Genomic DNA, 14,342 nt, shown 5'->3' with positions numbered 1-14,342 from the left:
AAGTCAGAGTTAGAAGGAATTTTATATCCGTCCGCATGTAAGTAACTCGACAATAAAAATAATTTAAAGCCAAACACTGGAGTTCTCTGTGCAGTTTCTTTTTTTTTAGTGTAAAAGGGATCTGTCTGTACCTTAACGAGTTTGAGAAACCGTATTGCATCATTCATTTATTCAACTTCAAACCTTTAATGAGTGCCCACGTTTGCTAGGCCCTGGCCAACGTTCCCTGTTCCAGGGCCAGATTTTCATACCTGAGGCCCAGCCTCCCTCCTCTCTCAGACCCGCTCCCACGGATTCCGGTACCTTGGAGATGTCCACCATGGAGTTCACTTGTTCCCGGAGCTTTCTGTGTTTCAGCCGCACCTGGCGGAACCTGTGGGAAGAAATAGGTGGTCAGTTTTCCTATATGCCTAGTCCTTGATGTAGCCCTAGCTTGGGGGAGGGGTGGGGAAGGACAGACCCATGCAGACACAATACAAACAGCAAAAGTTGCCAGGAGCTGAAGGGGCGGGGGCGGGGGTGGGGGTGCGGTTGGAGGGTGCATCCATGGTGCCACCTCCCTGGTAGAGACCCAGGTATCCAGTCTCACACACAGCCACCTGGACCCACAGACACACTGAGACATGCAGAATCAACCAGCACAGACACAGAATCATAGGAGGTGTAGGCAGACATCTCTTCCATCACACATGGGTGTGCATGCACATATGCACACACATATGCCGTGTAGACAGATGTGGACACAGGTGCACATGGGTAAGTGCCTGTGCAGACACAAACACACACAGCGGCCCTCACGTGTTGATAGCGGCCAGCAGCTTGCGCTGGTGCCTGCGGGCAGCTGTAGCGTCCTTCTTGCGTGTGTGTTTATAGAACATCCAGGACTCTTGGAGCACTCTGGCAGCTGACTCTTTCATCTGGGGGTGGGTGGCACAGTGTCAGTGCAGATAGACTCACAGGTTCTAGAAAGGAGATTGGGGGCCAGACTCCTGGTCTGAGGGAGGAGGGGCTGGGGGCCGGACTCCTGGGTCTGAGGGAGGAGTGGTAGAGGGTTGGGTCTCCTGCGTAGACCTGTAGTCACCTCTTTGGCATACTGGATGTCCATCATGAAGTTGTGCACATGCTTCTCTGCTTTATTAAACTCCAGCTTCCGAGCCACTACAGCCACCAGCAGGGCTGTGCAGCAGACCCCCTGTGGACACAGGCACTATGACACAATGACACAAGGGCTGTGGGGCTCTCTAGGGCCAGCCCTGTGCCACTAGCTCTTTCCTCAAACCCTCCTAAACAGCCACAGAATGCATGCATGGCCACCCCAGTAGACGGCCAAGCAAACAAGCTCAGAAAGATCCAAGGTCCCACAGCTCCGAAGGGTGGGACGAGGATCAGAAATCATGTCTGAGACCAACTTCTGTGCTCGTGTTTACACCGTCAGAATGTTTTCTTTCGTTAAAGGTGTTGGAGGAGGGGAGAAGGGCTGGTTTCAGGCAAGGGACAGACCTTGGCTCCTGCGGGGGATCCCGTACTCCCCCGTACCCCCAACTGCTCACACCCAGTTGGCCATCCGGTCACCAAGGGTGTCCCTCACCCTCCTCCCACCCCCATGGCCTCCGCCCAGCTCTGGCCCTGTCCTCTTTCTCCTGGACCATCTCCGGCCTCCGAAGCCCCCTGCCCTGACCCCAGGGAGATCTAACCCCAGTTAGGACCCTGCCCCCTCACCATAATCTCCTCCTAGGCTTCCACAGCCCCAGACTTCTCAGCCTGGCAGGGCCTTCCCAGATCTAGGCCCCTCCCTCCTCTCTGCTCAGCCTCCCTCCCAGACAGGTCAGCCCCGCCAGAGCACCAGGGGCCCAAATGCTCATTCTCCCTTCTCCCCAGGCTTCATCCTTTGAGGGCCCATCAAATTCTAATGGCTCTGAGGCACCTGCCCACTCCCCCATGAGTTAGAAGGGATCTTCTGAAGCCTCCCCCACCCCGTGTGTTTCAGCCATTGCCCACTCCGGACAGTTTAGTAGAAATGTTATCTCTGGGACTGACCGGGTTCCGAGCCCAGCTTGGAGCAAGTTACTTAATCTCTTGGTGCCTCAGTTTCTTCTCTGTAAAATGGGCATGTCCTCACAGCATCACCCTGTGGGTTCTGTAAGTTAACACCTGGGAAGTGCTTATACCAGAGACTAGCACAGAGCGTGTGCTCAAAAGGTAGCTATTATGATTCCGCTGCACCATGGGACCTCTCGGCCAGGAGTGGTCTATGAGCACTAGTGCAAATCGCCTTCTCTCGCTCTCAGTTTCTCCTTTCTTCAAATGAGGGAGGAGGTACCAGGCAGCCCTGAGTGTTCCTGACTCTTTGGGAGTGTTTCCCTGGCCGAGTCTCTGCACCTGTTTTCTGTCACAAAGACCTCTGTGTGTGTGTGTGTGTGTGTGAGACATTGGGTACTGGGTCCTTGAGGGGAGGGGAGGATGAAGATGTGAGGTGGGGGAAACTGGATCCCTGGGTCTGTGAAAGGTAAGAGGTGGGTGTCTGGATTCAGGAGGAGGCATGAATCGGGCTGGAGAGCCTCTGCCTCATCCTTGGGGGCACAGGCGCTGCGGTGGAAGCAGTGGATGCCCAGGCCCCATTATAATAACAGCCTCCCCACCCTTAAACTTCAACCCACTGACTATTTCTTATGTGCTGAGCACTGTTTGAGAGACTTTACATGTTTTAATTAATTTAATCTCCTAAGGAACCCCATGAGGAGTACACTCGTATCAGCATCCCATTTTATAGGTGAGGAAACTGAGGCCCAGGGAGATTATATGGCTTGCGCCCAGGTAGGAGGTGGCAGAAGCAGGATTTGAGCCCAGACAGCCTGGCTCTGTGATTAGCCTCTATAGCCTTGATGGAGGCTGGGATTCTGGGTTCCTGGGTCCTCGGTCCTGGAGGAGCTAGAGCTGGGGAACCAGGGGCCTGAGTCCCAGATGATCAGGAGGGTAAGGAGAGGGGGCAGGATGCCTGGGCCTTGGTGGGGCTCAGGGATGGATTCCTGGATTCTGGAGAGAAATGGGCTGGGAAATCAGTGGGCCGTGGCCCTGAGGAGGATGCGGGCTGGGGTCCTAGGTTCCAGAGAGAGCAAAGACTTCAGGAACGGATTCCTGGGTTTTGAAAGGAAATGGGGCTGGAGATCTGTGTCCTGGAGAGGGACTGGGGCTGTGGGGGGTCCAGACACCCAAGTTTCATGGGATGTCCCTGATTGCCTGTGTCAGCTCCTTGGTTTCCTGGGGCCAGGGGAGGAGCAGTTTGGTTTAGGGGTAGGGTCGCCGAGGGGCTCGTACTCACCATGACCCCAGTGCAGAGGCAGACAATCTTGCCCCACATGGTGCCCGGCACCACATCCCCGTAGCCGATGGTCAGGAATGTGATGGGGATCAGCCACAGTGTGTCCGAAAGGTGTCCAGTGGCATTAACGGCCTGCCTGTGGGGAAGGGTGAGTTAGCTGTGACACCCCACCCCAGGGGTTCCCGTAGATTTGTACCTTCCTTCCTAACATACACACACAATCCCAAGAAGCACTCAGAGGAAAAGCCAGTAAATTCTGGGCTTTGGGGAGCCTGCTCGGCCTTCCTGCTGTGAGCTGGGCAAGATGCTTGTTTGAACCCGGGTCAAGTGGACTAAAGCCTGTTTAGTTTCAGCGAGGCCACCAGGGCTGCTGTATTCGGAGCATGTGGCTGAGGGGTTGAGAGGGGGCAGAAACCCAGTCCGAAGTCCACTTGTCAGACCCCGGCAGGGGATTGCATCTACCCTGAGGAAGGAGGGGGGGGTGCCTTTTTTCTAATTTCCACAAAGATGCTGTCTGGCCTAGAGGTGGCCCTATCAAGACCAAAAAGATGGGACTCTACAATGGCTTGGCGGGACTCTGCCCTCCTTTCCCCTCACTTCCTAGAAGGGGACATTTCAGTCCCACCACGGAATGAATTGTCCATCTTGGGCTCACAGACTCCTTGCATCAGGGTCAGCCAGGAAAGCTTCCCCCGTTAGGGCCCCGGACACCCCAGACCCACTGAATCAGTGTCCGGAGGTGGAGACGGAGTCTGTGCTGTTCAGTACCACCCTCCTCATCCTGAATTACAGTGAAGTTTGAGAACTTCTGCCTTAGGACTTAGAAATTTGACTCCCTTCCCATCATCCCACTTTTCAGATGAGAAGCTTGGTGGGAGGACCATTTATTGACCCTGATCCTGACTGGTTTTCCAAATGGGAAAACTTGAGGTGCTGCGAGATGAAAGATTACAAAATTAGGCAAGATTGGAATCGCCAGGGAGACTTTAAAGATGGTAGAACTTGTAAAATTGACCCATTTTACAGATGAGAAAACAGGCTCAGAAAGGAGCACAGAAAGAAAGCCAGGTCTTCTCACTCTCTGCCTCCCCTCAAGTATCTTTTGTCGGATGCACTAAACCAGAGGTTCTCAAACGGGAGTGGGCATCAGAACCACCTGTGAAGGCCGCTGCTTGGCCTCACTCACTGCAGTTTGGATTTGGTAGGTCTGGGTAAAGCCTGAGAATTGGGGTTTACAAGTGCCCAGGTGATGCTGCTGGTCCCGGAACCACACTCAGAACCACTGGCTGATCACCCCCAATTTCTGTGTGTCAGAGACAGACAGAGACAGACAGAGACAGACACTCAGGCCCTGAAAGGGTACAGGCCCAGCGTCAAGTCGCATGGTGTTCAGCACGCAGCCTGGAATCCCATACCAGTTCCCTGCAGGAATTCTCCAGAGCACCCTAAATCATCCCCATGCGGGATCAGGGAAAGCTCCTGCAGTGCATCTGTGCCAATTCAGAAAAGGTGCCCCTTTCCCCCAAGGCGATGCAACCCTCGGCGGGGCCCCAGCGCCTGGGTTTGGAGACCGAACAGATAGATGCCTGGGGACCTGAAGCAGGAGGCTGGGAAGCGGGAAGGGAAGGGCTTCCAAGGGTCTGTCTGTGCCTGGGGAGACTGGAGACTGCAGGGGAGGAAGGGCCGGGGCTGGCCTGTTGGTTCCTCCCCCCCGGGCGGCGGAGAGTGGGAACAAATAGCTCCCACCACTGCTTGGTCCCTGGGGGCCCCAACCTGCAGCACTGTAAGGGCTGCTGGGGCTGTAAGCGGTTCTTCCAGACGCTCAGGTACCCTCTGCCCAGCGCCCTCACCTCTCTGCCACCGACAGCACCCAGGCGGTGGTGAGCCAGAGGCCGAGCGTGAGGCAGAGCAGCAGGCGGCCGGGGTGCGTGTTCATGTACAGCTTGGCCACGAACCAGTGGCGGAAGCGGACCTGGTTGAGGGCGCCGATGCTGCGGTAGGACACGTTGAGCAGGACGCCGCTGCGCAGGAGCACGGCGCGGGGCACTAGGTAGAGGCGCAGCAGCATGGCCAGTGACAGCAGCGCCTCGCCCTGGCTCAGGAACCCCGGCCAGGACTGCGTCGCCATCGACGGAGACCGGGTACCCAGCGCGCAGGGCGGGCCCCGCACAGGCGCCGGGTGCAGCCCGCACACCGCCAGCTCCAGCAAGATCTGCGCCACCTGCCGCCGGGTCAGCGCCACGCGCCAGTCCTGGAGCCCGTTGTCGGTCATGAACAGCTGCGGGGAGGGGACAGACAGGGAAGTGGGGTCACACGAAGGCCAGGCGGCCGTGGCCAGCCTGCGCAGGGAGATAAGGGGGGCGCGCCCGCCCTGCGGGGGAGCGAGGCAGATAGCGCTGGGGCAGGGGCTTTGGGATGTGTGTGGGGGGCGGGGACGAGACCTGAGATGGACGTCCCTCCCGCGTCTCCTCTCCCTCCCCCTCTAGTGTCAGCCTACTTCCAGAACTTCCAGCCCTGGAACGCTTGGCGCCCACTGAGCGACACAGATTGTTCTATATATTCAGGCGGACAGACAGCAACCCTGGCCTCCCTGGAGCTTCCGGCCCACCTCATGGAGCCATCGTCTCTTCTCTTTTCTGAGGACACGTGTACAGTAATCGTCATCACCATACCATTAGCGCTGACAACAGCTAACACTGAGGGGGCACTTTGGATGTGCCAGGCACTGCCGTAGCCCCTTTGCACGTTGTGACTCAATGAATGCTCACAACACGGCGAGATGGAAAGTATTATCACCCGCATTTTAGAGATGTGGACACCGAGGCCCAGGTCCCGCAGGCGTGTGCTGGTACCGCTGGGCTACAAACCCTGCACTCGGAACTTCGGAACTGTGTGAATGGCTGCTGGTAATGATAATGTCTGCTGTTTACTGAGCACCTTTTATGTACCAGGCACTTGCAAGGGACATCACTGCACATGGCCAGTAACCCCCATTTCATAATCAAAGGTATGGGGGAGGGACGACAGGATCTGGGGGTGTACGGGGTGGGTTGGGAGGGGGAGGGGTGGGACTTGAGTGTCCCAGTGAGACATGACACTGGAGGGGGATATGGGTGGGAAGGGCTTCGGGTCTGGGGGATATTGGCACAGACGCGGGGAGCCTGGGAGTGGGGAAGGACCTGTGGGCATATACCTGGGGGCTCAGGTTGCTTGGGATTGGGATAGGTAGGGACTCAGAGATGGAGGACAGAGATCTGGAGGCTGGGACTGGAGCTCTCAGCATCTGAGTGTGTGTGGGGAGACTGGAGGGGGGGCAGATGGAGGAAGGGAGGGGGCTGCTCCAGGAGGCTGTGTCTGTCCGTGGTTCGCCCCATCCCGGTGGGTGAGGGTGTGGACGCATCTCAGGGAGAGGGAACCTCATTACTCAGCCCAGGAAGAGGAGGATGGAAAGTGTGAACTCAGGGTGTGGTGGGGCTGGGGGCACAAGCAAGGCGGGGCCTGCCCTACCTGGACCTCTTTGGCGTGAAAGGCCACGATGAGGCAGAGGAGGAAGATGGTGGAAACACTGATGACGCATTTAACCAGGAACAGGTAGAGCGCCCACTGTTGGGAGGGATAGGGAAAGGTGTGAGGTGCCCGGTCTGCACCCCCGTCAGTACCCTCTACCTTCCTCCCAAACAGCCTTCCCTTTTCAATCTCCAGTTTCCTAGCCTCCTTTCCTTTCAGCCCCTGACCCAGTTTCTCCTGATGTGTCAGTTCTGGGGAGGTCTCAAAACCACCTGGTCCCCAGGGAGTGTGCCCTCTTCCTTCCCAACCGGACAGCGCTGGCCTGGATGCCAGTGCCCACCTTCCCCCTCAGCTCTTCTCCTTAGACCCACATCCCTAAGGGGAGACCCTGAAACACACATTCCTTCTTAATTCTTGTCCCCTTCTCCATCAAAAATAGTTCCTCAGGTATGTGCTTGCATGGGGCTTTGTGTCTAGAAACACATCTGGCCTCTAGACAGTGTCCTGTCTCCCTCCCTGCCCGCCCAGCTGGTCTGGTCCTAGAAAGCAACTTCAAGTCCCACCCCCACCCCAATTCCAGAGAAGCCTAGGAACTATCATTCAGTCTCCAAGGAATGAGTGACCCCTCCCGCTACCTTCATCCGGGGGACTGAGTCCCTGAGAGAACCCAGACCCAGCTCTGAGAACGCCCTCTACCCACAGTCCTGCCCACTGCGTCTCCTCTCCCCCTGCCTCCTGCTCTCCCTCCTGGCCCAAGCCTGGGGCAGATCTGGCAGAAGCACATGGCCTCCAGAATCCACGGAGAAGGTTTTCTCCTCCTCATTGTGCGCAATACCTTGCAGGAATCTAGAATTCCTGAGGGAAAGAGTTAGAGGGGCCTGGGACTGCTGGATTCCATAGGAGGGGCTGGGAGGGAGGCGCCCTGCCTGTGGGGTGTTGTCATAGGCAGGGGACCACATGGGTTCCCTCCGGTTTCTCCTAAGACACCTGTTTGTCCTAAGATGTTGCCAGCTCCCCCAAGGGGGCGGGGCCCCAGCTCTGTGCAGGGGAAGAGGGCCAGTTTCCTGCCCCAGGGGGCCTGCCCCTCCACCCCTCCCCGAACAATGGTGCTGTTGTCCCCAGCCCTCCCCCACCCCTTCATCCTTCTCTGGCACCACAATTTCCTGTCTCTTTCTTTAGCTTGTCCCAAATTCCACCCCACTAGACACAGCACCCCCCTCCCGCCCGCCCTCCCCCCGCTGCAGTCCACTTCTCTGGTGGTCTCTACTTTTCCTGCTCCCCCTCTGGTATCTGTCTCACTCCCCTGCATTCCTGGGTTTGGCACCTGCCACTCCTCCAGCCCCTCCCCCTGGCAAGCAGGTGTCTAAGTCCCTGTGAAATAAGTTCATTAGATTAAGGTGGAAGTGGAGAGAGGACAGGGGGGTTATCAAGGCAGTCATAGGAAGGGAGCTGAAGAGGAGCCTTAAGGTCATGTATTTCGACCCTCATCCTCAGTTTACAGGTGGGGACACTGAGGCTCAGTGAGCTAGAGCAGCTTCCCCAGAGTCCTACTGCTGGAGGCAGCAGCCTGATACCTAGTGGGGGGAAGGAGGAAATGAGAGAGGAGAGGCTGAGGGGGGAGGTAGGAGTGAGCCCCTTGTCCCTTCCTATCTGCCAGGATTCTCATGTTCTCACCTCCCCTCCTGGGCGGGGTGCTGGAGCGTGGGAGCGGCGGTCAGGCCCTGGCCATGCTTCCTGTTGGCATAAGCTTCGGGGCCCCTCCCCCTCAGTGCCGGCTGCCCTCGCCTCGGCCCCCCGGCCAGAGGAAACTGGCCTGCCTTGACCCACCGTGTGGCTCCTGGTCACTTCAGAGCTGCCTGCCTCTCTCTCAGCCCCAAATCCAAGGCTGAGCCTCCATCCTCCAGGAATCCCCCCAACACAATCCTCACATCAGTGCCCCCAAGCAGCCCGATTCCACATCCCTTAGCCCAGATAAGTCTCGACGCCTCCTTTCCTGTTGAGCAATTCCGTTGTCCTCAAGCCACCGATTCTGACCCATGCCCTTCATCTGCCCTATCAACCACCCCGACCAGCGCTGTAATGTGCCGGGAGTCTGCTCAGACTTGTCCCGGCCCCACCTGCCCTTTCTCTTTCCACTCACGCTGTCCTCAAAGTCAGCCCCTCTGCCCCCTAAGATGCTCTAAGCCACCTTCTTCAGATCCGAGAGCCTGGGCTCTCAGCCCCATCCTCCCCTGGGAAGCAGGGACAGACAGTACAGTAAGTCTACCCTCCATTATTTCCCAGACTACACAGCGTATAGGTTCTGGAAAGTTGAGCTTCTTAATGATAGAGACAGAGACAGAGAGACAGAGAGACAGAGAGAGAGAGAGTACACACGTATGTGTGCGCGTGCATGCGCACGTTTCCATTTTCCACACCCACCCCAGCCAGGTTCTTCTGACCTCTGCCATTTGCCGCCACTGAAGCAGTGGGTAAGCGTCAGTTTAGATAAAGACCAAGGAGCCGCTGCCCACTGGAAGACGTTAGTTTCTCTCCCGCCCTCCCTTCAATGAACCGGGGTTACCGCCCCCCCCTAATCTGCTCTTGGGAGACTCCAGTATCTGATCAGCTACCCTCCTGACCCCCAGGCCCTGACTCCCAGTCCCCCACCCACCTCTGGGGATCCTGGATCTCCAGCTGTCTAATTGCAATACCTTCACGACTGAGACGCTGAGACCCTTCTTCCCTTCCTTTGGTGGAGGGCCCCCAGGAATCCAGCCCCCAGCCTCCTCCACTCTCCTACCCAGGGGTCTTGGTCCCCAGCCCCCTCCTCCCTCAAACCAGCAGTCGCAGTCCTAGCCCTTAGTCCCCACCTCTCTCAGAACTGGAGTCCAGGCCCCCAGCCCCTCCTCTCCCAGGCCCTCCTCCCTCCTCCCTCGGACCAGGAGTCCCGGCCCCCAGCTCCCACTCACCGGGCAGCCCCCGAACCACAGCATCTCCGCGTGCAGTACCATGAGGCCGATGCCAATGACCGCCAGCGTCAGCGCCCAGCCAGCCAGCCACCTCTCCTGCTCCAGCAGGCGCTTTCGCTGCCGCAGGGCCCCCAGGCCCGTCACCAGCTTCCCGCCCGTGGCCCCCGAGGTCTTGGGGCTCAGCCAGCTTCCTGCCCAGGGTTCCCCACCTCGCAGCACGCAAAGAGCAGCCATTGTGTCTTGCAGGTCGTTGGCCTGCTCTGCTCACTTGCTCTGGGGCTCTTGCTTTGAGGCACAGCAGAGCCTGTGCCCTCTGGGGGGTGGTGACGGCTGGGCAGGGCAGGGAGGGGCTGGGGAGGCCCCTGGGCAGCGGGGAGGCTCCCCAACCCCCCCTTCTCAGACTAAGGAGGGGCTGGGGTGTGTCTTGGGGCAGAGCAAGGAAGAGGCATGCATCCACGTGGATAAAGACACACTGACAATGGTCACACACAACGGTCTGCATTGTATAATACACACCTACCCTCAGCCACACCCATACACCACGGGACACCCTCACACACAGCATGGCCGGAGACAGGACCTAATACACACGGGCACACAACACAACCTACACTGGGTGACTCACAACTCCCGACAAGCTCTGAAACCCACAGCCACACCCAGACACCACACATATGATGTGACACACACGCCGGCACTCAGCAAGGCAGGCGGTGCCTCGTGGCACACATGGCCACCAAATATTGCCCACACATAGGCACAAATATTGCAGTCAAAATGGGCACAACAATCTCTGACACAAACAACCACACCCAGATGCCACACAACGGGCGATGCACATCCATAGCTACACGAGCACAACACATCCTGTGTTCCACAAACACACAATATGTTTGACATAGCAATGCCCGAATGCCACACAAAACATATCTACGTAAACAAAGCACTCACGGAGTCCCAAACATTACACACCTATGGAATGACACCTGACACACGCGGACACACCCAGAGCAGTCCCCAGTCACCCAGCACACGGAGAGATGCACACAGACATACATCATGCACATGGTGACTCGAACATACATTCTCATAGAACAATTCACAACTCACAGAGATTCACCCTGACACGACACACCCCGGTACACAGTGCCATTCCAGGTGTGGTCAGAGGACAGTGTGAACGGGCACAGGCAGCGGCACACACACAATCCCAAGCAGCGCACGCCCAGAGTAAGACACGATGGTACATTTTGGCGCATCGCACAGGACACAGCCCAGAATGGTGCCCTGGGGGGCGGGGTGAGGAGGGGACGCAGGCCACGTGGACCCCGCTGCCCAGATGCAGTGTGCGCACAAGTAAAACGTGCACCATCGCCTCTGACTGAAAAGCCACACCTGAGCACCACATGCAGCAGCCACACATGGCCGGCTCACATGGCCACACAAACACGACACGTACAGAGAAATACACAAACACAGTGACATAACATTTCCCAGCACCACCTTTGACAAACACCACATGAAACAGCAGATGTGACCCACTGACACAGCCAATACAACACCCCACACGACACCGGGGACACCCTCCAGCACAATGTAATACACAACTGCACAAACACAACACACTCTGGGTGTGGGGCCCCGGGCTGTGTTGTTGGCGGAAAAAGGAGAGGCCCCCGACGTGAACATACACCTCAACGTGAGACATAGGGTCATATCACTGAATGGTACACGACTCTACACACACAGTGCCCAGAAAGAGACACAACACACACTGACACACAACAGCAAATGCCATGCAGGGCGATGCACGGTGACTGGGATCCCAGAGTGTAAGCTATGACTACGTGCCACATCACAGAAGTGACACCGTTCCGTTAGACGCAGATCAAAACCCTCCTATAGCAACACAGAGGACACACTGGTGTGGCACAAGACCTCGCACAGCATTACATACCGACCTCGTGACACAGCCACTCTTGGGGGAACACACAGACATCACCCCTTTACCCTCCCGTGTCACATGTCATGCAGGAACATGGACCCGCCAGCTATTGGGAAATGAGACACGCACAGACAGGCCTGGCAACACACCAACACAGCCCACACAGACACACCCAGGGACACCAAACCGCACACACAGACACGCCCAGTGACAAAAACACAACCTGCGCCGGCACCCGGCTCCGTGGCACACGTGGGGTTCCCGCGCAGGGTAAGACACAGCAGGAGAGTGACAGACACACCCGGGCGCACCCAGACGCCACACGAGTGTCGCTCAGAGAAAACGCTGCCGCTGGGCACTCTCAAGGCTGCGCCTGGCACCCCTGCCACCCGCCGCCTCTGTGGCCTGGCACCGGTCTCTCTGCGCCTCTCCTCCCGGTTCTGAGGGCCTCCTCTCTTAGTCTCCCCTGCTCTGGAAGCCTCTGGGTCCATCTTTCTGTCTCCATTTGTCTTCCTCTGTCTCTGTTTTTCCCTCCTACCTGCCTTTGTCTCTTTCCGCCTCTTCTGTCTCCGTCTCTAAGGATCTCTGGCTCTCTGTGCCCATTCGTCTGTTTCCTTTCTCTCTCTGGCTCGCTCTCTGCCTCTGCCTCCCTGGGCCCCTGAGTCTCTATGTCTCTCTTGGTATCTCTGTCTCCGTCTCCAACTTCGTGTCCCTCTCTGTTTTTCTGTTTCATCCTCTCTCTGTCGCTGCCTCTCTGCCTCTGTGTTCCTCTGTGTTCATCGTCATCTGTGTCTTTTCTGTCTCATTTTCTGTCTCTGTCTCTCTAGGCCTCTCCGTACTTGTCTCTGCCTCAGTTTCTGTCTCCTGGTCATTGGCACAACTGGGGACAGCCTTGCCCCCTGCAGTTCCACCCAGCCCCACGTAGGGGCCAAGGGCCAGAGACACAGAGCCCGTGGCCCCCCCCCCCGAGAGAGCCAGAGGCCATGGAACAGACCTCCAGCTCCGGCCCCCTGACAGCTGTGCCCTGGAGTGCAGGCACCGTGAAAACTGACACACACAGAGAGACAGAGGCAGAGAGACCTTGAGTGGTGCAGCCAGAGGGGAGGGAGAGAGAGCGAGACAGAGAAGGAAGAGAGAGAGGGAAGGAGGATTTTTTTAAAAAAAATTCAAAGAGATAGAAGAGATCAAAACATGAAGAGGAAGCAGAAGCCAGAAGCAAGACATGGAAGTTAGAGCAGAGAAATTTTGTCTTCAAAGAGACCACAACTAAAATAGAAAAACAGAGCAAAAGCCGGACATGGGAGGTGCCGGGGTGGGCTCCCAGTGATGGGGACACCTGCCTCCAAACTGAAGTCCTGGGCCGTGGGGTCAGTTGGTAGGACACATGGCGGCAGAGCCAGCTCCCTCCAGCCCAGGGAGGGGCTGAGCTGGGCGGTGGGGGTGACTCAAGGCCCCAGAGCTTCCTGTGACTCAGCCTTAGTCTCGATCCTGGAGAGGGGAGTGGAGGGAGAGAGGGGTCTCTGTGAGAGAGAGGGAGGCGGGACACCAGGACTTCGATGCCTAGGTTAGTCCAGAGAGGAGGGGGCTCAGGGCCACTGCATCGGACTTTGAGGGGAGGAGCGGACTGGGGGTGTGGACTCTGGGGGCCAGGACTTCTGGGTTTGAGGGAGGAGGGGGCCGGGCCCGACTCTCGGTTTGAGGGAGGAGGGGACTGGGGTCCCGGACTTCTGGGTCTGAGGGAGCTGGGGGCTGGGGGCCTGGACTCCTGGGTCTGGAGGGAGGAGGGACTGGGTGACCAGACTCCTGGCTTGAGGGAGGAGGGGCCGGGGGGCCGGGACTTCTGGTTCTGGGGGAGGAGGGGCTAGAGGCCCTGACTCCTGGTCCAGGAAGACCAGAAAAACTGATTCCGAAGGCCTTGGAACTTTTCCTTGGCCTCGTCCCAGCTGCCCCACCTTTGTCCCAGCCCCATCTCCGGGCCTGGAAAGGATCCAGGTGCCTTGGGGCCCAGCCGGAAGGGGCTAAGAACAAAGGGTTGTTTAACTGGGCAGGGTGGCAGAGAGGAGTGAAAAAGAGGGTGTCTCAGGCGGAAAGGTCACTCGTCGCCCAGGGCTCCTGGAGGGGAAGGTGGGGCTAAGCCTGGGGGAGGGGGGCACGACATCCTGAAAGTCAGAGGCCTGTGGCGGCAAATCCTCCCCGCAGTCTTCTGGATTTAGGCATTAGGTGGCTTCAGGGCATCAGGATACTGCCACTTAGTGGTGTCTTTGGGAACTGCAGGCCCTCCTTGTCTAGCCTAGTTTCCTGTCAGCATATATAGAGCACCTACTGAGTGCCAGGTACTGTTCTAAGCATTGAGGGTATAGTAATAACAAAACAGACAAAACCCCTTTTCTCATGGAGCTTCCAGGCTAAAGGGAGTCTCGCGGTTCAGTCTATCTCTCTCTCATTTTTGTTGTGGCTCCGTGAGTCCTTCTGACCAATAGGATGCAGCAGAAATGATGCTGGCCAAGTTCCAGGTCCAGTTCTTATCTCACTGGCCTTCTTAGTTTCTGTCTCCTGGTCTTTGTCTCCAAGTACATGCCTTTTGCCTTTCTCCTTTTTCTTTCTCTGTTTTTGTTTATTT

At 57.3% G+C, this 14,342-nt stretch overlaps 1 protein-coding gene across 3 annotated transcripts; it reads right to left on the bottom strand.

The window, feature by feature from the left end:
* Positions 1 to 6: 6 nt before the first annotated feature.
* KCNN4 (potassium calcium-activated channel subfamily N member 4) lies at positions 7 to 13,813 on the bottom strand. Of its 3 annotated transcripts, none has more exons than XM_023535364.1 (7): positions 9,778 to 13,421; positions 6,827 to 6,922; positions 5,170 to 5,597; positions 3,320 to 3,455; positions 1,082 to 1,192; positions 799 to 917; positions 7 to 373 (listed from the first exon to the last, which is right to left on the bottom strand). In XM_023535364.1, the coding sequence occupies exons 1-7, from the start codon at positions 10,009 to 10,011 to the stop codon at positions 178 to 180; spliced, it is 1,320 nt and encodes a 439-aa protein (XP_023391132.1). In that variant the 5' UTR covers positions 10,012 to 13,421; the 3' UTR covers positions 7 to 177. The 3 variants fall into 3 exon arrangements, with proteins under 3 accessions (XP_023391132.1, XP_023391135.1, XP_023391133.1); XM_023535367.1 differs by lacking the exon at positions 9,778 to 13,421 and adding an exon at positions 9,480 to 9,503; XM_023535365.1 differs by lacking the exon at positions 1,082 to 1,192 and having other exon boundaries at positions 9,778 to 13,813.
* Positions 13,814 to 14,342: the final 529 nt, after the last annotated feature.

Source organism: Pteropus vampyrus, unplaced genomic scaffold, assembly GCF_000151845.1.
Source record: "Pteropus vampyrus isolate Shadow unplaced genomic scaffold, Pvam_2.0 Scaffold138, whole genome shotgun sequence".
Classification (NCBI taxonomy): domain Eukaryota; kingdom Metazoa; phylum Chordata; class Mammalia; order Chiroptera; family Pteropodidae; genus Pteropus; species Pteropus vampyrus.
Note: the sequence above shows the minus strand (reverse complement) of the source record. Positions and strands in the feature narration are given on the sequence as shown.